This window comes from Chrysemys picta, chromosome 1 (genome assembly GCF_011386835.1).
Source record: "Chrysemys picta bellii isolate R12L10 chromosome 1, ASM1138683v2, whole genome shotgun sequence".
Classification (NCBI taxonomy): Eukaryota; Metazoa; Chordata; order Testudines; family Emydidae; genus Chrysemys; species Chrysemys picta.
Window position 1 is genome coordinate 111,009,566 of NC_088791.1, and position 23,329 is coordinate 111,032,894.

Here is a 23,329-nt window from a genome sequence, read left to right on the forward strand (position 1 = left end):
GGAGTTACCACATTTGAAATACAGGTGTATAGTCAATATTCATAACTTCAGAAATGAAAATGATACGTGCATACTAATAGGATAATCATATTCAGCAAATCATAACTTTTCCATTGACCCCTCACATGACACACTTTGTACAAGATTTGTTGCAATTGTATAACAGAGGTAGCAACAGTAATATACATGGTCATATCTTAATCAGATAATGTCACACCTGATATGGTAATCTATTGCAATTACACATCAAGCAAGGGGGTTACTCATTCCTGTGATACTCATACTTATTCAGGGGTTGAGCCTTGCAGAGCTTGATGCTTCATCCAGAAGATGCATTTAAATGGATTATTTTACAAACATATTTTATGGATCCCTTCCTTTCATGTGTGGTTACATATTTATTATTCAAGCAACCATATGTGATTAAAGGATTATCCTCATACCCTGTCTTCACAAGAGTAACCAGTATTGCTCTTAAGAGGCCACCCTCTCTTGGGTTAAGAGGGGAATTCCGTCATCACACACTAAAGAAGTTCAAATATTTGTGAAAATTATTAAAACGAATTATTTTGGTTTTTAGTGCACATTCTGATGTTGCTTCAGGCATGAGTGATGGGAATGAGAATGTGCCAGGATCTAGTGGGAGACATGAAGGGAGAACCACCAAACGCCATTATCGGAAGTCTGTACGCAGCCGCTCTCGGCACGAGAAGACTGCTAGACCAAAACTGAGAATTCTCAATGTGAGTTACGGCTTATTTCAGTGACTGTAGTAGTGGATAATGTCTGTCTTGAGTTTTTACAGAACTTCTCTACCCACCATCCTGAAGAGGGGTATCCTTTCTGTTTCCCTTGTATCCTAAATTCTGATAACGGCCTCCCATGTGAAGTGGGTAGGCTTCCACCCCATCTCTTTTCTTGGTGCCGTACACTATGCAGGGGTGTACAAAATATTCTTCCTGCTTTGGAGGTCAGATAGTGTTCCAAAGATGAGCTATTAGCTATGCTGCGGAGCATTAAGCACAGCAGAACATGGTCATTCAGGAAGCAGTGATACCAGTAGTTGCTACAGAATATTTGCTTTGCCATTTGCCTTGCCCCTCAGACTGTTGACTGGGCTGGAGTTCATTTAAGAAACCTCACCCTATTTTCACTATTACCATTAATGACTTTCCTGAAATGTTGGGACAGACTTTTTGTTCTCTTTCTTGACATAAGCAGGAAAGTTTACAGAGCAGTCAGAGTTCTAGAGAAAGATGGTCTATGTTGAGCAAGAGGGCTTGAAGGTTGATGTGGTTGGGAATCCCTTAGAGGATCATTGCCCTTCAGTGTATCTGATCTCTGTTTGAGAATGGAAAGTGAATTGCTCAAGGAGGAGTACAGTACAGTTGGCCCTCTTGGAGATCTCTTGTTGCTTTTGTGCACCTGGCCTTCCCTGGCTTTAGGAACAAGAGATGTCTGCACACTTGTACTCAGTAGTTGTTCATGATGTTCCATTGTGTTCTGCAGTTCAGGCTGGAAAGCATATTTCTTCTCTTTCAGGTTTCGAACAAGGGTGATCGGGTGGTTGAGTGCCAGCTAGAGACACACAATCGGAAAATGGTTACTTTCAAATTTGACTTGGATGGTGACAACCCAGAGGAAATCGCGATAATTATGGTGAGCTACATCTCCAGTGCAGATGGAGAATTGACCCTGATCTTGTTAACCATATTAGTTGTACAAATCACCTTAGATTAGAGTTCATCTAACCTGCCTTTTTGAATTACTACTATTCTTATTGCTTCCCTGTGCACTATAGTCTTTGTCTCCTCTTCCAGTCACATTACTAATATTAGAAGCAAAATCTTTCCCTAATGTAAAGAACAGTGTCCAAAGCCAACATGTTTGGTCCAGTATTTGCACAACTAGTTCATCTGAGGATTTGGGTCAGCTTCTATCTTAAAACTTCAGTGTCTTCAAGTAAAACAGTTTTAACTTTGTACTCTAGGATTTTAAAAATCTCTTACTAACTGCTTGTTGTGAGCTGAGCTAATAAACAGTAAACTCGATTTCTGGAAATACAATATAAAACAAACTCCTCCAAGTGCAGTCCCGTTCCTGTCACTGGGGAACTTAATTTTCTTCAAGTACTGTCCCTATGTGAGCTCCACGGTAGGTGTATCTGAGTCCCTGTACCTCTAATCAAAGATTTTAGGTTGCAGTGTCTGTTCAGCCCGCACATGTGCGCTCCTTCCCTCATGATCTGCCTGGAGGCTATCTTGTGCGGGCGAACTGCCCACAGTTCCTTCTCGACTGCCTTTGGCCTCAAATGGAACGATCAGGTGTCTTGTTACTCTCTGCATCATTAGCATAAGTAGTAGTTTAATCCTTTTGTTTCCCTTAATAGTTAGTTTCCAGGATTTAAAAAAAAAGGGGGGGGACCCTTCTATTTCATGTTTCCTGCCCTTTCTGGGGAACCCTCTACACCCCACCCTCCCCTGGAGGGCGTTTAGTAGTTTAGACTCTCTAACCTCTCTGTTTAATTTAAAAAAACAAAATAAAATTCTGCTTTCTTTGCTTTTGAGGGTGATATTACTGTGTAAAGTATTGGGAGAATCGTATATCCACAAAAGTGCAACAACCTCTGCCAGCAGCTCAAGTCGAGGTCTCAAAAAAACCAAATCAGGATCTGGAGTTAAAATGCCTCCTGATGGAGAGAGCACTTCACCCACCAGCTGACTCCAGTGTCAGACATTCTCCAGGGCACATGTTGTCCCTGGAGCCTTTAACTTCCCTTGGGGTAGAACTGAATGTTGCAAAGCTCCTGTCCCTGGAGTGTTCCACACATAAGCAACCATCAGTACCTACAACTTACCACCGACACTCCTCCACGGCACCAAGTGAATCCGTGGAACCGCAAGAATTCCCGTGCCCTAGAGCAGTGGTCTCCGAACTTTTTTGATTGCGCACCCCTATAAGTAAAAAATTTTTGAGCATGCAACCCCCTGCCTCGCTGGCTCTACCATTTTTGCCAAAGCAAAAAAGAAAAAAAAAACTCTCCGACTCCCGCCCGAACTGCTGAAGCAGCAGCAGCAACAACAACAAAAAAACTGCTTGGACTCCCGCTCGAACTGACGAAGTGCCAAAAAAACAAACAAAAAAACAACGCTCCTTCTGCCACGCACCCCCAAGGATCCTCTTGTGCACCCCACTTTGGAGACCACTGCCCTAGAGACCTGGAGGTCATGGAAGAACCACAATCCCCATTAATTGATACTGGGGCCCCATGCCTGGAATCACTGAGGACATTTACTGCCAATGCCCTGGTCAGCACCACCCTTACCTTTGAGTCTGACAGTGACCAGGAGCATGTTATTTCCCTGACCTATCACTGTGGCGTGCCATCACAGTACTAGAGACCTCATCAACTCCACCCTCGCGCTGACCTGCAATCTTGGTGTGGGCCTCCTTGTGCACATCCACTACCCCCCCTTCCCCCACCCCCAGTTGCCCTATTGGGATCCTTGGGTGATATACAGATCCCACACTTTGGGTGTCCGTGTCTCTGAGAGAGTTGGCAAGACTGTCTCCTGTAGCTTCACTATCTCTAGTCCCTGAACTGGAGGAGGAGGAAACTTTTGAAGCACAGGAGGAAAGGCTTGAAAGGGAGGCTATCACTCCAGCAAACTTCTCATTTTCACCAGAGAAGGCTTTAATGCCTCCCCCCATCACTAGCTGATGATTAAGAACTTTCAAGATCTTACTAAGAGGGTGGCAGATGAGTTGCAAATTCCCCTACAGGAGGTAGCAGATACATATTACAAGCTGGTAGATATTCTGCATACAGTACTTCCTCCTTCTCCAAAATAGCCCTCCCAATTAAGGAGGCGCTTCTTGACCCTGCCAAAGTCATCTGGCAGACACCAGCCTCCATTGCATCGACCTGCAAGAGAAATATTACATGCCTCTCAGAGGCAGACTTTGTTTCTACATCCTCAACCCAATTCAATTGCTGTAGATGTGATTAATGCATGTGGCAAGCAACATCATGCCAAGTCGACCCCATATGATGGAGATTGGAAAAGGCTAGATTTCTTTGGAAGGAAGACTTATTCGTCCGTGACATTGAAGTCCAGGGTCACAATTTGGTCATGGCCAATTATGATTTCATTAATTATGGAAAAGTCAGTGTGTTCATCAAACATTTACCAGAGGCACAAAGAGCAGCTTCAGGTCATTGTCATAGAGGGCCAGTTAGTGGCCAGGACTGTGCTACAGACAGCGTTGGATGCAGCAGATACAGCAGCCTGCTAGGTCTCCATGGCAGTGATAAGGAGGCAGGCGTCATGGTTACACCTTTCTGGGTTGCCCAGAAAGGTACAGACTATGGTTGAGGATCTCCTATTCAACGGGCCCAAGCTCTTCACTGATATGACTGGTGCCTCTCTCCACGCCTTGAAGGATTCCATGGGAATCTATACAGCGGACAAAAGAGGAGATATGGCTCTCAACCACAGTACACGTCCCGACCTTCTCAGTACCCACCCTCACAATGCTATTATGAGCCACAGTGCAAGAGGCTCAGGGTACAAAAGTGAAAACTGCACCCCAATATGCAACCTCTGACTGTCTCTTCTCAGCACTTTTGACAGATTGGTTGAGGGCCTGAACAACTGTGCCTTGAAACATCAGCTACCATCTATGCACCTGTCACATGATTTTGGCAATCACCTGACCTTCTTTCACAGAAGCTGGGACAAATGGCTCTTGGAGATTATTTCAAAGGGTTATGCCATTCATTTCTCGTCCCTCCCCCATTCCCACCCTCCTTCGCCATCACTCTTCAGGGACTCTTCTCACGAGAACCTGCTTCGCCAGGAGATAGATCTGTTACACCTAGGAGCCATAGAACCAGTCCCAGCAGAACTCAGAGGCAAGAGATTTTACTTCCATTTATTCCCTGATCCCCAAAGCAAAGGGAGGTTGTACACCCATTCTAGACCAAAGGGCATCAAACAGATGTGTGAAGGTGCAGAAGTTCAAGGTGGTCATGCTAGGAGCCATTATTCCAGCTCTGGAGCAAAGAGCTTGGTTTTTGGCCCTCGACCTACAAGATGCCTACTTCCACGTCTCAAATCTGACCGTCTCACAGGAAATGCCTACGGCTTACCTTTGGGCAAGACCATTATCCATACAGATGCTCCAATTCGGCCTCTTGTCCGTATCCAGGGTATTCTCCAAGGCTGTCTGTCATAGCGGCACACCTGCAAACATAAGGCATTATCTACATTATCTAGACAACTGCCTTGTTGAGGATGCCATATGTGCCACTCAGATCACCATGCGCACTTTTGCACAACTGGGCTTACAGCACAACATCCAGAAATCAATCCTCAGCCCATTACAGGGACTGGAATTTATTGGGGCCAAGCTTGACACAGTGCAAGTGAGAGCATTATTCCTGCTGCACAGATTTACCACCCTCACAACCCTCCTAGAGACAGTCCAGGCTAGCCCACAAATGTCAGCCAGGAGCTGCCTACAGTTGCTCAGGCATATGGCAGCATGCACCTTTGGCACTCTGCACGCCTCGTTGTTCATGAGGTGTCTTCAGATGTGGCTCAGGTCCGTCTGTTCCTTGAACAAGGACAGGCTAAGCAAACTGCTATCGATACCCTCTCTACTATAAAGCACTCCCTGGACTGGTGGAAAGATGCATCCAAGCAGACGTTTCATTTGTACAATTACTACCAATGCTGACTCGGATGTATGTCTCCCTGATAGGCTGGGGAGCCCATCTACATGACCACAAGGTTCAGATCAAATGGTCTCCTATAGGAGCGGCTCTCATATCAATCTTTTGGAGTTAAAAGCCATCAAACGCCTGTGCACACTTTCTCCGATTCATCAAGAATACCACGTGAAGATCACAAGAGACAATATAACTTGTATATTTTACATCAATCACCAGGGGAGTGCCTGATCTCCCTCCCTCTTCACAGAAGCACTCAGACTTTGGAATTGGTGCATCTGACATAGCGTGCTTATCTCAACCATCTACCTAACTGAGATGCAGAATGTGACAACCAACAGTCTGTCGGAACGTCTCTCATGACGAGAAATGGGAACTGAACTCAGAGGTGCTTCATGACTAAGGCTACTATTTAGTCACAGGTATTCTTAGTAACTCATGAACAAGTCATAGGCAATACACACAAAATCACAGGCCCGTGACCTGTCCATGACTAAATCTTAAGGGGGTTACTGCTGGGGGGTGCCAGGACTGCTGCTGGGGGTGAGGGGGCATCTGGAGAGGTTGCTGCTGGGGGGGCAGTTGCTCAAAGGGGCTGCTGCTGGGACAAGCAGGGGGCCAGCCACGGTACCAGCTGCCGGGGGCCGCCTGGGCACCACTACTGGGGGTTGCCCAGGGAAGTGGCTACTCCGGCTGCCTGGGCACCACTGCCAGCGGCCACCTGGGGAAGCGGCTACTCCAGCTGCCAGGGAACGCGGGCAGCGGCTGCACTGGCCGCCCAGTCACTGCCCAGGGAAGCAGCTACTCCGGCCGCCAGGGGCTGCGGGCAGCAGCTGCAGTGGCCACCAGGGGACCACTGCTCAGGCGGTCCCTAGGGCCAGCCTCATCAGCCGTTGCTCAGGCGGTCCCTGGAGCTAGCTGCACAGGGCCACCTGAGCAGTCTGCGGGGCTGCTCCAGCAGCGGCTGGGGGTGTCTGTCCCGGGGGCCACCTGGCTAGCTGGCCTTATAGCCAGCTACTTGGGCGGCCCTGGGTTCAGCTACATTGGCCCCCACAGAAGTCGCGGAGATCGTGGGAAGTTACGGAGTCCTTGACTTCCGCGCCAAACACGGAGCCCTTTTCATGACATATTCACCCTTTGGGGAACCCTGACTATAGATCGGAACAAGAAATGTCCTCATTATTGCTCCAGAGCAGTCCTGGGGAAACGGTCCTTGGGAGATGTGCTCAACCTCCCATGGGACAGGAACCTTTTATACACCTTTCCCCCCACTTCTCTACTGTCCAAAGTACGATGTGACAAAGCAAGAGTTATTCTGATAGCCACCTCCTGGCATAGTTTGGTTTCCTTACCTGCCAGAGATGGCACTATGTTCTCCAGTTCCTCTTCAACCCATTCCTCAAAACTAACAGCTCCTTCACTCCAACTTGTGGATCCTCCGCTTCCAGGCGTGGCTCCTTCTTGGTTCCAGGATCTAGAGGTAGAATGCTTTGATGAAGTAAAAGACGTGTTATTACATAGCCGAAAATTGACCACTACTTAACTGCAAAAATGGAAGTGATTCCAAATTTGGTGGTGATCTAAGCACATAGACCAAACATCTTCCTCCCTCCATCTCCTCAAAACTCTGTTCCTTTAAGGTACATCTTGCAACTATAACAGCCTTTCACTGTCAAGTAGACACTGTTCGCTCACCCACTGACGCGTAGATTACTTAAGGGTGTTGGAAATCTCTTCCCACACATGACGCCCGTTCCAACCTGGGATCTTAATTTACTTCTCTGAGCCTTGACTAGGCCTCCTTTTGGTGACTTGCTCTCTCACACCTGTCCATGAGCAGATAGTCTCCTGGCAACTCAATGCTCAGTTGGACAGTTGAGTACTAACATTAATTTTAAAGAAAAATTGTTTTTGACTAACCTGCACAAAACACACACTAACACTCCCATCACTTAAAGTAATACAGGTACGTTGATAATTGAATACATTTACAGAAAGCTTTCGTTGTGGAAAACATTTTGTATAACTCTTGTTACTCATTCATAGATAGGTTTTTCTTGAGGTGCTAACAATACACGTCAAAAATCTGAGACACACAAACAAAATTGTAAAAGGAAGATTCTTCCAAAATTGTCATGAAATGTACACCTATAAGCTATTAAATTACACTATCCATATTATATACACTCAACATACACCAGTTACCTCAGTTATTGTTTCCAAGTGTGAATTAATTCTTGTTGGTTTTGTCATGTAGAAAATAAACTGATTGGTGAGGGTCATATATGCTTAGTCCCATTTCATTTGGCGGCGGCAGCAAGGATAAAATCTTTAATCGTTTTCTCTCTCAAATCATTCTGTGGGAAATTGTCTTGTCATATCTTGAAAAACTAGTGCATAGGGCTCATGAAATAGAACTTCATGGCATTGCCATGCCAGTAGTAATATCCATTTTCAGTCAGAGTGAAAAACAGATAACAGCTAAAAATATGCTTCAGCCTTTGAACAGAAGAGTTTATAGTAACTGATGTTTTTGCACAATTGAAATGTACAGCTGGTTTATGTGGTTAGTCACAGAATTAAGCTTGTGAAGTTATTTGGTCTCTTCTCTGGGAGATATGGGTTCACCTTAAACGCAGTTTGCCAGTGCAGAGCAATTTGGTTCATCACAATTGTTTGACTCTGGTTATGAAAGACTCTGAACAGGCAGAGAAGAGAATTGAAGTTCATTTCCAGCACTTCATGAGGAGATCTCGCACAGTACTTTCAAGTTTCAGTGACCTTAGTCTCTCATTCCTTTTACTGCAGCTAAACATTTGAGAGCTGTTTTGAACACTTACGGAATATTAAATCAATAGCTGTAATAGGAATTAGTTGGACTGCCTGGCTTCAATTATGCAATGATTTTGTAGCTGTGTTGGTCCCAGGATATTAGTCAAGGTGGGTGAGGTAATATCTTTTATTGAACCATCTTCTGTTAGTGAGAGAGACAAGCTTTCAAGCTACACAGACCTATTCTTCAGTTCTGGGAAACAGTGTGTCGCAGCTAAATATAAGATCGAACAGAGTTTGGCAGAAGTAATAAAGTTCAATTAAACAATTTATGCCAAGCAGAAATCCTGTGATGAAGTGACAATAGCTTACCTGGATGAGTGAGACTTTTAGTGCTACTGTAATACAAATAATAGAGGACCAAATAAGAGTCCTGTTACACTTGAGGCTATAAAAATACAGACTATCCCTTCCCCAAAGAGGTCACAGCCTAAACCAGGGGTCGGCAACCTTTCAGAAGTGGTGTGCCGAGTCTTCATTTATTCACTCTGATTTAAGGTTTCGTGTGCCAGTAATACATTTTAACGTTTTTAGAAGGTCTCTTTTTCTATAAGTCTGTAATATATAACTAAACTATTGTATGTAAAGTAAATAAGGTTTTTAAAATGTTTAAGAAGCTTCATTTAAAATTCAATTAAAATGCATAGCCCCCCGGACCGGTGGTCAGGACCTGGGCAGTGTGAGTGCCACTGAAAATCAGCTTGCGGGGTTGCCTACCCCTGGTCTAAACTAAAGCAAAATGCAACAAGTTGGTGTGACAAAAATGGCCAACGGAGAATAAGGGTAACACTCAAAGGAAGGCATAATTGCATAGACAGAATCCATGCACAATTTATAGGTTTGAAGGGGTTTAAAAATATAGACAGACAAGGGACATTAATGATGACAGTAGTCCTTGTTGTTTTGTTTCATTTACAGGTGCAGAATGAATTTATTCTAGCAACTGAGAGAGATTCATTTGTAGAGCAGGTACGAGAGATCATTGAGAAAGCCGATGAAATGCTCAGTGAGGATGTCAGTGTAGAGCCCGAAGGTGATCAGGGCTTGGAGAGTATGCAGACGAAAGATGACTGCTTCTTTCCAGGGTCCCAGGTAAGTGGGGAACTGGTTGCTTCAGCCAGACTGTTTACAACCTCTGTTTTGAGAAAGTGGTGGCATAAGTAGAGCTGGCCAGAAACTGGAATTCCTGTTCCACAGGAAATTTCAGAATTTCAAAAAATTGCTCCAAAATGGAACAATGAAATGATTTAGAAAAAAATCAGATATCTTGTGTTGACATTTTCAAAGTGATTCCTCTGCTCCTCCAGTTGTCCAGCATCCTGGCAGCCCACCAGGCAGGGGAAAGGGGTTGAGGGCTTCCAGGACTGCCTTGGAGCTGGGACAACTGCAACCTATGGGAGTCCTGGCTCCAGGGCAGTCTGCCTGGCAGGAAAACAGGTAGGTTTCCAAACTTTCCTGTCTCGGTAATTTAGATGTAATACTGACATGTTCCCATGGAACAGAGTTTCGGGGGTGTGTGGGGGAGTGGTGAAGTGAGGTAGAACTAGACTAGATTGATAGTTCTCAAATTCACAGTATTGCTTACAGTAGCAGTACACTGAATACCATAGTTATGCCATTGAACTTGTGTTTAAGCTTTTTTGGAAGACTGAGGTTGTGCTTGAATGTAAATTTTACTATTTTATCTTTTTGCAGAAATTGGAGGGAGAGTTCAAACAGCCAGATCCTGTATCTTTCATGCCGCAGAGAATTGGTAAGCTTTATAATACTTATCCAACAGTTTCCTAGTGCTGACTTTGATCCAGCTGAGGAGTGCAACTTTTATATGCTTGAGTGCATGATCTGGCAGGACATGCTGTAATGAGTGAGATGCAGCACATCGCTAAATACCTAACTTCTCTTTATTGTTTAGGTGTTCCTCCCAGCTCTTTCACCCAGGTTGTCCATTCTGCTGGAAGACGGTTTATTGTCAGTCCTGTCCCAGAGAGTCGGTTAAAAGAACAACAGTTTTTCACCTCTTCTATTCATGCAGGAAAGGAACTTCCAGATATTGGTAAATTACCCGAAGCTCTCTGAAGTTTTGATTGTTAATATTTATTTATGATACCAGCTACAAGTTGTTTAACCAGAGTGACCAGTTCTTGTAGTAGCTGTCAGTCCCAGGATATTAGAGAGACCATAGATGCCAACTCTGTGGGTGCTTCAGCCCTGGAGCACCCACAGGGAAAAATTAGTGGGTGCACTGCACCCACCAACAGCCAAGCTCCCCTCACTCCCCGTCCCACCTCCTCCTCCCCTGAGCGTGCCGCATCCCTGCTCGTCCGCCTACCTCCTAGCACTTCCTGCCCGGCTGCCACCAAACAGCTGTTTGGCAGTGTTAGCGTGCTCTGGGATGGAGTGGGTGGAGCGGGAATGTGGCAAGCTCAGGGAAAGAAGCAGGGTTGGAATGGGGCGGGGCAGGGGTGGGAAAGGGCAGGTGCGGGGCCGGGGGTGGGTGGGTGGGGTCGAGCACCCACGGGAAAGAGGGGAAGTCAGTGCCTTTGCGAGAGACAAGATAAGTGAGGTCATGTCATATCTTTTATTGGACCAAATTCCATTGGTGTGAGAGAAGCTTTTGAGTTTACACAGCGCTCTTCTTCAGGTCTGGGAAACACACGCAATGTGTCACAGCTAAATACAAGGTGAAACAGATTGTTTAGCATAAGTAGTTAACACACATTTCAAGGGACCATTCAAGGTGAAGTGGCCGTTAGCACGCCTCCAATCATAGGGGGGGGAAAGGAAGCTCCTTTCCCCTCCACCCTCTCCTTGTGCAGAGAAGGGTTACTAGGATGATCTGAGGAATGGAAAACCTACCTTATGAGAGGAGACTCAAAGAGCTTGGCTTGTTTAGCCTAACTAAAAGAAGGCTGAGGGGAGATATGATTGTTCTCTATAAATATACCAGAGGGATAAATACCAGGGAGGGAGCGGATTTATTTAAGTTATGCGTCAATGTGGACACAAGAACAAACTAGTCTAAACTGGCCATCAACAACTTTGGGCTTGAAATTAGGTGAAGGTTTCTAACCATCAGAGGAGTGAAGTTCTGGAACAGCCTTCCAAGGGGAGCAGTGCGGGCAAAAAACCTAACTGGCTTCAAGACTGAGCCTGAAAAATGTATGGAGGGGATGGTATGATGAGACTGGCTACATGCCTTTGTAGGCAATCCGTGACTGCTAATAGCAAATGGGACACTAGATGCGGAGGGCTCTGAGTTATTACAGAGAATTCTTTCCCAGGTATCTGGCTGGTGGGTCTTGCCCACATGCTCAGAGTCTATCTGATAGCCATATTTGGGATCAGGAAGGAATTTTCCCCCAGGTCAGATTGGCAGAGACTCTGGGGGTTTTTCACCTTCCCCAACAGCATGGGGCATGGGTCACTTGCTGGTTTAAACTAGTGCAAATGGTAGATTCTCTGTAACTTGAAGTTTTTAAACCATGATTTGAGGACTTCATCAGCCAGAGGTTAGGGGCCTCACAGGAGTTGTTGGATGAGGTTCTGTGGCCTGCAATGTGCAGGAGGTCAGACTAGATGATCGTGATGGTCCCTTCTGACCTTAAAGTCTGAGTCTGTGAATGGTCCCTTGAAATCAGACATGCCAAACCCGTGGGAAAAAACGAAGAAATTGGACTTATTTTTGGCTTAATTGGCTTGAGTTGCTTGTTGGCTAGTTTTTGGTTTGTAGCTTGTTGCTTTTTTTTTTTTTTTAAATTGGCTCCCGGCAAGTAGGGGCAACAAGGGGAGAGATTCAGAGGTACACAGTGGGCCCACCAGTCACAGACTGCACACTGGGAGGATCTAGTCACATAGTGTTGGGATTCTTAGGGATTTGCTTGTTTTGACCTTTTTTTGAAATGGGATTAACTTGATTTTTGGTTTACCGTGAAAGTTGGGGTGCTTATTTACCACGTGAAAGTTGGCAACTGTGCTTGAAATGTGTGTTAACTACTTATGCTAAACAATCTGTTCCACCTTGTATTTAGCTGTGACAGTGAGTACTTTTTCGCAGACTGGAAAAGAGCTCTGTGTAAACTCAAAAGCTTGTCTCTCTTAACAGAAGTTGGTCCAATAAAAGATATTACCTCACCCACCTTGACCAGTTCCTTACATTAGGGAAAAAAACACACTGAAAATAAGGAACTGACTGCTGGTTAGAGCCAAAAATGCTTTTGGGCAGCATTATACAAGATTTTCCTCCTCTGGATCGCTGTCTGTTAACTGATACTACCCATTGCTGTTCCATTGCTAGGCTCCTATAGGGTTCACAGCACATCTTAAATTATGATTTGCAACATATCCCCTGGCTCTGTAATCCTAGATCTCTTTTGAATAACCTCTGTAAATCATGCCATAATGCACTATACTGGAATGGTGTTAATCTAGCAATGGTAGGTAAACCATGGTAAACTTCTCTAGGTGGACTGACTGGATTTTTTTTTTCAGTTGCTTCCTCTTCATCACATGGTCCTGGGATGAACCTGTCTCATTCTGCATCATCACTCAGTCTGCAGCAAGCTTTCTCTGAGATCAGACATACTCAAATGACTGAAGGACCCAGTACAGCTCCTCCAGTTTTTAACCAAACTATACCACCATTTCCACCTGTACTTGCTAGCATGGCTGGGAGTCTACCATCTACATCAGTGGCTCCTCTCCCAGCATCTCCCCCTTCCACCACTGGTATTGCTCTTCCAGTAGCTCAGTCTGTTGTTCCCCTGCCTACAGAAAAGGTGCCAGCTGGAGTTGCACCAAGCACAGGTGTTTCAGGCTCCAGCTCTCCCACAACATCCCAGGCTGGGCACCAATTAATTGGTGGAGTGTCTTCCAGTATGAGTGCACCTGCTTCTTTTTCATTAACTGTTACATCGCAGACTGCTCAACCACTGACTGAAGAAGTTGTCCCTAATATCAGCGCACCTGCTTCTTTAACATTGCCACCAACACAACAGATTCCTGTCATGGCTGGCCCCAGTGTTAGTGCCCCAAGTGCTGTACCCCCACCTGCGACATCTCCGCCTGCTCAACAGATTTCAAGTAGTATGGAGTCCGTGGCAGCTCCGCAAACATCTGTAGCCCCAACTATGGCTCATAATGTGACTTCACAAACTTCTGAGCTCAGCAGCAGTAGCTCCACCCCCAGTCTGGCAGAAACAGTTGTTGTAAGTGTGCTACACTCAAAGCCTGAGGATGGACAGTCAGTAGATAAATCGAAGCTGTGTAGTGCAGCTGGCTTGTCCCTTCCTATCTCCGCACCATTGTCCTCTGCAGTGGCATCAAGTATATCTAGTTCAGTCCCTCAGCCTGTTGTGGTGCATCCTTTACTCATCCCATCAGCAGTTGCATCAACACCTGTCCTATCCCAGGCAGCAGCTGCAATCTCTACCCCCATGTTACCCCAGGTGCCTTTATCTGGCATCCTACCACTGACGCAGCCAGTTGCTAACTTGCCTGCAGTACAGCAGACCTTGATACACAGTCAACCTCAACTTGCTCCGCTACCCAATCAACCTCATACTCAGTGTCTGGAGGCTGATGTTGACACTCAACCCAAAGCTCCTGGCATCGATGACATAAAGACCTTGGAAGAAAAGCTACGATCTCTATTCAGTGAACATGGCAATGTTGGAGCAACACATCCACCAGTATCTCTGGAGACATCACTGGTAATGGAGACGACAGTCATGCCTGGTGTACCGACGACTGCTGTTGCACCAACTAAACCTATGACTGCCACTACCAGCTCTAGTATACCACCAGTTAGTTTGCCCCTTGGACCAGCTGGCTTACCAGTGATGACACCAGTTGCCACACCTGGTCAAGTGGGCATTCCTGTCACCTATGTTCCAGCATCAGGCAACATTGCAACAACAGCAGTGAAACCAGTGACCCCTCCCTCAAAGCCACCTCTTAGCAGGGTACCGGTAAGGAATCCAGCACTCTTGTGAATGGTGTTAAGTAAACGAGAGAATAATCTTTTGGAAAGAACTCTTGTTCTGAAGCAAGGCTGAAACAGAATGTTTATCCAAACTGATTTGTACAGTCCAAGTGTAGTGTCTATTCTCTGTTTTTAGTGCAGGTACAGTGTTGGCATGCTTTTTCCCTTTTAAGCCAAGTACAGGCAGCTGTCCCCCCTCCCCTGCAGCCTCAGCTCGCTCTGCCACCGGCGCAATGCTCTGGGTGGCGTAGTTGCGAGCTTCTGGGGCAGCGCAGTTGCAGAGCCTGGCCTGACCCGGTGCTCTGTGCTGCTTGGTGGCGACGGCGTGGCTGGCTGCAGCCGGACGGCACAGCTGTAGCGCTGCCAGCCACCGGTGCTCCAGGCAGCGTGGTAAGAGGGAATGAAGAGTCGGATAGAGGGCAGGGGAGTTCGGGGTGGTGGGCGGGGGTGTAAATAGGGGTCGGGGCGGTCAGAGGGTGGGGAACGGGTTGAATGGGGACAGGGGTCCCCAGGGGGCAGTCAGGAAGGAGGGGAGGTTGGATGGGATGGCGGGGGGCAGTCGAGGCAGGGGTTCCGGAGGCAGTCAGGGGACAGGGAGAAGGGGTGGTTGGATGGGGCAAGGGTCCTGGGGGGGGGCCATGAGGGAACGGGGGGTTGGATGGGGCAAGGGTCCGGGGGGGGGGGCATGACCCCCTCCCCTAACCGGTCCTCCATACAATTTCCGAAACCTGATGCGGCCCTCAGGCCAAAAAGTTTGCCCACCCCTGAACTAGATTCTGCCACAGTTAGTTTCCACTTGGATAAAGCCTTCTTCGATCTTTAAGCAACAAAGAACTGTCCATCACGGTTTGCTGCCATAAAAAGCTACCACCCAAATATCATTGGGTCAGGGGTGGCCAACTTGAGCCTGAGAAGGAGCCAAAATTTACCAATTTACATTGCCAAAGAGCCACAGTAATACGTCAGCAGCCCCACTGATCAGCGCCTCCCTCTCTGCCCCCACACCTCCCGATCAGCTGTTTCGTGGTGTGCAGGAGGCTCTGGGAGGGAGGGGGAGAAGCGAGGGCACTGCAGGCTATGGGGAGAGGGGTGGGAAGGGGTGGAGTGGGGACAGGGCCTGTGGCAGAGCCAGGGGTTGAGCAGTGAGCACACCCCGACACATTGGAAAGTTGGCGCCTATAGCTCCAGCCCCTGAGTTGTTGCCTATACAAGCATCCGCATATTAACTTCTGAAGAGCCATATGTGGCTCCGGAGCCACAGGTTGGCCACCCCTGCATTGGGTTATCGTGCCACTTACTACGTGTGTCTTCTGAAATCAAGGAGACCTACCCGCACTAGCTCTGATAAATCTAGTGTACTAGAAATAATAGAATGCAGGCAAAGTGACACAAGAGGTGGGGGAGATTTGGACATAATGGAGGGGAGGAGAGTTGGAAGAAATACATACAGAGCCTCTTAGTTATTAGGTCTTCCCACTTTTGTAATGATTTGAAATAACTAACTGGAATGTGCTGTCTGACTTTGCTGTGAGGCTTGTGTGCCTCGTTCTACCCTTTCCAGTTGCTCTAACACTTTCCACATAACCTGGCTGGATTTTTTTCCCCTTACCAAGATGCATGTTCCAGTCATCTGCTTGGGCAGTCAGCAGCTTCAGGTAGCTGTTTATGATGGGTAAAAAAATTGACCCAGGGAGGTTAAAAATAATATATTTCTTAGTGGATGGAGACTTCCTCAGATATCAAAAGCGTCTCAGGTTCTTTATTATTGCTTAAAGCGATTTACTACAATCACATGAATATTGCCACTCTTAAGCAGCAGTGGAATCTCAATATAGAGATGTCAGGGAAACTGGGTAGGGGCCACATCCTATTCTGGATTGCCTTGCTTAGTTGTCACTAAGCTTTCTATTGAAAAATTATGATCATTGCAGTGGTTCTCATGGATTTGAGAGATGTCAAGATTCCTGGCTTTTTTTAAAATAAACAAAAACAAAACTACTTGCCTCAGTCATAAACACAGATTGTTTCCCTGTGGCCATTCAAAGAAAAAATGCAAGTGGCTATCCTAGCTGCAATGAATTCCCTCTTAACACTGTTCCTTGCCTCCATAGGAAGTCTCCACAGGGAAATTCTTAAAGGTTTCTACTAAGTGATGTGAGTTATTGTAACTTGCTGACTGCTCCTACTGTTGTTCTTTGTTTGATGGACTTGCATTTCCTGTTCATTATCCATAGGTGCTACCGGTAGGTTTTGAACTTCCAGCTGGCACTCCATCCAGCGAACAGCTGCCACCCTTTCCAGGACCTTCACTAACTCAGGTGCTACATGACTTGGCAGATTCTGTCTGTTACTTCTCCTTTCTCTTTCAAAGAGCATGTTCCAATTAAACTCTCCATTGCATGGTCTTGGCTTCTTCACTTTCTCTTTTGACTGAGTAACCCCTTCTGTGTAGTAGTGACCAGAGTCACTTGTGCACTGGAAAGGCAGCAGACTTTCCCTTTGGGTTACTGGACCTTAATGTTTGAACTCTGGGTGCAATGACTCAAGCTTATGTTTTTACTTCTATTTTGAGCTTGAGGGAGAGCTTCTTAAAAGCCCTTGTTTTACAGACAAGTGTATTCAGTGTTGAACAGTAGCTATGTTTCAAAGTCAGTTATGTGCCAAATATGTCTTCATAACCATATTTGCAAGGCAACAATAATCACTGGGTCTTTGAGTGCTGGTGTTGCTAGCTACACCACCTGCAGAGCTCAAGGGGTGAGACTGAAGGTGGTGTATTCCATAAGATGTAGCTATTTCAAACATGCATTTCATAAACTAAGTACAGAAACTTCTTTCAGCAAATCCCAGTGTTGGCAGAAAACACACTGGGAATGGCCAGCCCTGAGGAGGACAGCGAGCTAAAGCAAAATTAGTAAATTAACTTTCCCAGTGATGCTGAAATCCTCTTTCCAGTGGATACATGAATTAGTTGTATGTAAATGAAGAGAGTCATGAAACTTAACTTCAGAAGTATTACACACACCTGTCCTATGATTAGAATAAAAGGAGTATCTGGGAGCAAAGTTCTAGCTCTGCAGGGAGCAATAAATATTGCAATACCCATCTAGCTGTTGAAAACCCAAGTTTGCTGGCTATGAGAACTCAGTGAGTTTTTAATAGTCTCCTTTTCCTAGTCTAGCAGAGTTGGTGCAATTCTATAAATCTTCTAATGTTGATTAAAGATTATAGTTCAAGCAAACTGTTGGGACCTGCATTTGGCCACCTTCTGGTGTATAGATAGCTGAGAACTTCCAGGGAGACTGGTGGATGTTTTGCCTTGTCGGTGAACTTTTGAGGCTGTTACTTATTGCCTTAAAGACCAAGACAAATCTTTCTGACTGACAACTGCCACTTCCTTCTGGAAAATAGAGGAAAATTCATAGAAGGGGTTATGGAACTCAAGAGAAAATAGAAAAAAAGCAGTCAAGATCTGCAATGAAATAAGAAAGATTTCTAGATACCTTAAATTTGCTGTGCAATGAGGTGGTATGGAGAAAAATTAAGCATATCTTTAAAGAAGAAACATACAATATATGATGAAAGAAAAGCTAAAAATAAAAGCAGTGAAGATGGAGACTTGTAAGCAGTCTGTATCCTGTTCTTAATGTGTTCTAGAAACAGCATGGTTAGTGTCAGAAGGTTATTTACGGAATAAACACAAACTGGACTTTTCTTCCAGTGAACTTTGCCTGTAAATGTAAACCCCATTTCTCAGATTTAGATTGATAAAGGAGGAGGTATTATGTGTTAAAGCAGGCATCTGGTAATACCTGCTTTAAAGCTGCAAAACCATTTCCGTTATTAACCTAATGTTTTTTACACACACCTTTCTGAAGTATTTACTTTTTTGAAGTGAAATTTTCCATTTGTGGTTTGTGCCAAAGATGACCTATTTTTGGAATATTTAAGCAAAATCCTTTCAGCCAAATTTGAGTTATGGATATGAAACAATACTGCCTTTTTAAAGCCATTGTTTTATTTTTTTTATTTTTATATATATATATATATATATATATATATATATATATATATATAATATAAAAAATAAAATTCAGGTTAGAAGTACTTTAAAAGTTTTATAGCCAAAATGGCTATAATATGGAACTTTATTGCCAGTAGCTGGATGAGCAGGGAATGAGAATTCACCTCTGCGTGTTCTCAGAGATATCAGCTAAGACTTTTATTGGAGCCTGATGGAAGCTTTGCCTGTTGGCATCACAGTATGTTCTCCCTGCTCAGCCTGACGTGCTCAAGGGCTGTAGGTTTCAGGCTTCTTCTGAGAAAAGTAACACAAAACGGCCCTTCTAACTCATCTTGTTCCCTTTCATGCCATGTATTGGAGAGGAGCATGTACCCAGCAAAGGGAATTTACTTTTGTGTGTGTCATACTAGTTAAATCAATGTGATATAAATGTCAGTTCGTAAATGAAACCATTTAAATGTGCATGTCAAGCATAAAGCCGTAATCTTAAAAAAGAAAAAAAGGTTTGCACTATGTAGTATAACCTTAATATTAAATCCCTTGACACTGTGATGTCATCTTAGCTGTTGCGCGATTTCTGAAAGCTGGGTTGACATACTGGAGGTTATATTTGTTCTTGCAAGATACCATTTGGGCAGGTTTTATGCTTCCAAACACATGAAAAGTAGAATTACCCAAGTTATAGAATTCTTTGGTTTCAAAGAGTAGAAGTAGCGTGGTGGGGTATGAGCTGCTCCCTTACTAGTGGTCATGCATTGCCCAGGGCTTTAACTATTGTCTTTGAAATCTTCCTGTCAGTTCCTTCTTGATTGTGGTAAGCAAAAGAGCTCCCTTCATGAACTGTGGCTATTCAGACACTGTTCTGGCTCTTCAGCCCATCTAGTGACACATTGTTTTGGAATTCTCTTAGTGTCCCTTCCTGACTGCCATTAAAGTCTACATTCCTTCCTTTTATTGTGATGTTTAAATTTTATTTTCAGGCCCCCTCTAACCAGTGAGCACTGATAGTCATCAGAGACACCAGAAGATCCATGACCTATTCTAGTCTTTGTTTAGGCATTTACATACTTTGTCTTGTACATCGGCTTGCAGCACTTTGATGTCATGCATACAATTTTTTTATGAAGACTTTTTGGTATTGGCTCCTTTTGCTTTCTTAAAATGTTTTCCCAAAGGACTATGGTTAAAGGTAATCATGATCTGTTGCCCAGGCGGGGAGTGCACATATTCATCTAATCTAACAGGATGATCAAGGAAGCCACTCTGGAAGCAATTGAAATATCCCTGTATCATCACTGGGATCACTAGGGCTCATGATAAACTGTCCAAAGTCACAGCTTGTCTCTAACAAACAAATGGAGCATATAGGAGTCATGCTAAATATAGTTCAACTCAAAGCCTTCCTGCCCCATGTCAGAAAGAATCCAGGACCCCACCAGTTCAGCAGAAAGGATGAGGAATAGCCAGCACCTGACAACTTGGACCATGGTAACAGTGCATTCATAAAACAGCAACAAAGAGTCCTGTGGCACCTTGTAGACTAACAGATGTATTGGAGCATAAGCTTTCGTGGGTGAATACGCACCTCGTCAGATGCAGCCTGATAGAACTTCGTCAGACATCATAATAGCCTGATAGAGAGAACTTGAGTGGATACCAAAATATTAATGGAAGCAAGCAATACAGGGGATTTGTACTACATTTTGCAGAAGAATGATTTCTTTGGCTTGGGATGGGATTTGGCAGTCTCAATGGAGGCTGATAGGAAGGTTCTCTTGGTCTGTAATACAGCCTCAGAGTAGACTTTGGGGAATTCGTTATGTTTCAGCCTGTCTGAATCAGCCTTTGTTTTCTATCAGCCTCAAATTTTCGTCCCTCTGTGTTTTCTTCCAGTGTAGGGTGTTAGAAAATAAGGAGGTCAGTGTGGGTGACGGGGAAGAAGAGTCCATTTGGGGTCCAGTGTGTCAGTGGTCCAGGCTAATGTAGAATGTACCTCATGCCCCAGTGGGCAGAGAGCTGAACGTAGTTTACCGGATGAGGGATTTACATTAGAGGATGTGTGGCGAGCTTCATGGTTCACAGAGAAAGTGTCAAATAATTATCTTGTCTCAGATCCCACTCAGTGTCAACCCGGGTTTGATTTATTGCAAAGGCAATGGAGCCTTCTGAACCAGTTGCATACCGGACATGGAATTTGTGATGCAGTAGAATTTCAGTGGCATTTTAAAGACAGTCCACTACATCAATGTGGGCAGCCACAAACCATGACACACGTTGAGGACTGCAAAATGACTCGACTTCCTGTAGGTCTTCATGCCTTGAACATCGTTGATAAGAACACTGTGGCTTGGCTTGACCGGATCGCATACACCAAATAAGTAAACCTAGGCTGAAGATCGGGTTCCAGGTATGATGGCTGTGTGAGTTGGACCAGAGATGACCTGTGAAAGTCCTAGGAAGGCAAATGAAAATGTGTTTTGGGATTTCTGCATCTGCAGCCTTGTCAACGGGAGTGTTCTGGTCTCCCAGGACAAGTCTGAAGTATTTCACCACCACTGCTGACAAGATGTCAGTGAGCAACTTTAAGAATCCTTTTATCTATGATGGTCTGTAAATAAGCCTAAAATCTATGTTGGCTTTGGCTCTTGTCTCTGGCAGATGACTGAATTCAAATGAAGTTGTCTTACCCGAGGCACTTCTGAGCCATTCAGTACCTGTGAACTAAAGTTTGCAACAAGAAATGACCTTCTGTAAGAATGACTTTAGCTCAGAGGGAGAACAAGCTTCAGGTCCTAATAACTTATCCACCTTATACCAGAGGTAACAAGAATAGTGATGCTGTAGACTTGCCAGAGATTCCTTTCCAAGGTGGCGTCAGATTTCCACCTTAATGAGCCCCTCATCCTGCCAACTTTTTTCCACTTACTATGTGCCCATCCCAGTATGGCCTTTATCTAGGCACTCAAAATTAAAAGGTCTTTTTTTGTGACACTAATTCTGTGGATAATGCCATTACTCAAAAGATTAGTGTCTATGACTGATGTGTTGCGTTTCTCATTTCTTATGATCTGGCTGGCTTATTTAGTCCAAGACAGGACAGTCTCTGATGTCTGCCTCAGGAATGTTTCTCACTCAGATATGTGCAAGGCAGCTACATGGTCCTCCATTTATATGTTTACAAAAATCGATTATTTGGATCCTAGTCTCTGTGGAGAGAGATTCTTGATTGTCTTGCATAATCTGTTTCTGAACTAGAGTCCAAACTTTCTTGCCTTTTGAATTTTTTTTTATTTGGGATGTCCTCTTTAAGAAGTCTATCTTAAGACACCACCTCAGGCTGTTGAAATGTTAAACCTGCTACTTCTGGAGGTATCTCCCCATTTTTTTTTTTTTTTAAGCAGCACCCTGTTCATCTACATAGTTGCCTTTGGCATAGCTCTTGTCTCAATTTGCAATGTAACTGAAACTTTTGTTTAGAGATAACCCTTGAGCTACTTTCACTCCTGCCCAGATGGTATCTTTAGAAGAAGGCAAATTAATTAACCTGTAACCTGGTTTGGTGAGCTGTGTAGCACATACTACCTGTGAGGAACGTTTGGGATGGCCCATGCCATGAACCACTGCCCTTGGAAACCAAAAACATGAGAGCTCGGAGGCTCTTAAACATTCAGTCCGTTCTCAAGTTTGAGAATCCAAACACAATATCTTCAGAAAAACAGAGCTACGACTTAAATTTTCCTTCCTATTTTTTGGTTTAAACATGTAGCTTAATTTACTACCTGTATATGATGCAGGAAGCAGAGGTAATTGGAGGTATTGAAACTCTATTTTTTGCTATACAATTTTGCAACTTTAATATTAAGTAGCTTTTGATGTTAAATCTTGCCATGTGCATAGCTGGTGCCAAGGGACAGCTGCTTATTTTTAGCTTGTTTCTTCAGTCCCAGCAGCCTCTAGAAGATCTGGATGCTCAGTTGAGAAGAACCCTCAGTCCAGAGACTGTCCCAGTGACATCTGCTCCTGCCTGTGTAAGTTTGCAGTGTTGGTGTTTAAAGCCTCTATTTAGTTAAGAGTGCTTCCTTAAGTTTTTATGCTCTTGGATAGTTGCCTTCAGAAGCAGTGTGTCAAACTCTCTCTGGTCTTTGAAAATAAAAATGCTTTGATGCCTCAAAAGATAGTGAGTGCTGTGCAGGGAAACATAGTTTGCATGACTTACAAACTAGTAACTCTGGTAGGCTTTTTAATAGACTTTCTGGCCTGTTGCTAGAAGTACCCTGCTAAAACAAACAAAAAAACATTCACTAAGAAACTGTGAGAGCCTTTCTGAGGATGGAGCAATATAGGAGATCAGAATAAAGAATGACGTGTGACTGTCTTCTGAATCTACAAGAAATGATTCTGATGTACTTGGGGCAAAAGGTGCAGCTTGTGCTGGATTTTGTATTCCCTCATGGCTGACTACCAAGTAATGTTATGGTCCTTAAGGAGCCATGCAGTAAGGGGTGGTTGCAAATTTTAAGATCTAATATGAAAATAAAACTAGTCATTTGGAAAGGAGGTACTATATTCAGATGAATGTAGGCTCCTACTACTACAGTAAATAAGAGCTTGTCTACATGGAGGGCGGTGGTGGTAGTGGTGGGGGGAATGACTGGAATACCTAGTGCGAAGTAGGTATTCTGCACTAACTCCCTGAGTGGACACACTTTATTCCACACCAAGGGGTTGTCTACATGGGTACACCCAGGAAAACTAATCT

At 44.6% G+C, this 23,329-nt stretch overlaps 1 protein-coding gene across 12 annotated transcripts in view; it reads left to right on the forward strand.

Annotated features, from left to right (window-relative positions):
- Window positions 1–23,329, forward strand: part of WNK1 (WNK lysine deficient protein kinase 1) — a 167,224-nt gene that overhangs the window by 108,702 nt on the left and 35,193 nt on the right. For 11 of the 12 annotated variants that reach the window (XM_065582293.1, XM_065582304.1, XM_065582334.1 and 8 more), the window contains 8 exons: window positions 581–743; window positions 1,543–1,659; window positions 9,485–9,658; window positions 10,262–10,319; window positions 10,479–10,619; window positions 13,055–14,532; window positions 16,781–16,864; window positions 22,512–22,598. In XM_065582293.1, coding sequence (XP_065438365.1) covers window positions 581–743; window positions 1,543–1,659; window positions 9,485–9,658; window positions 10,262–10,319; window positions 10,479–10,619; window positions 13,055–14,532; window positions 16,781–16,864; window positions 22,512–22,598 — 2,302 coding nt within the window. The remainder of the gene's footprint in view (window positions 1–580; window positions 744–1,542; window positions 1,660–9,484; window positions 9,659–10,261; window positions 10,320–10,478; window positions 10,620–13,054; window positions 14,533–16,780; window positions 16,865–22,511; window positions 22,599–23,329) is intronic. The other variant, XM_065582315.1, reaches the window with a different exon arrangement.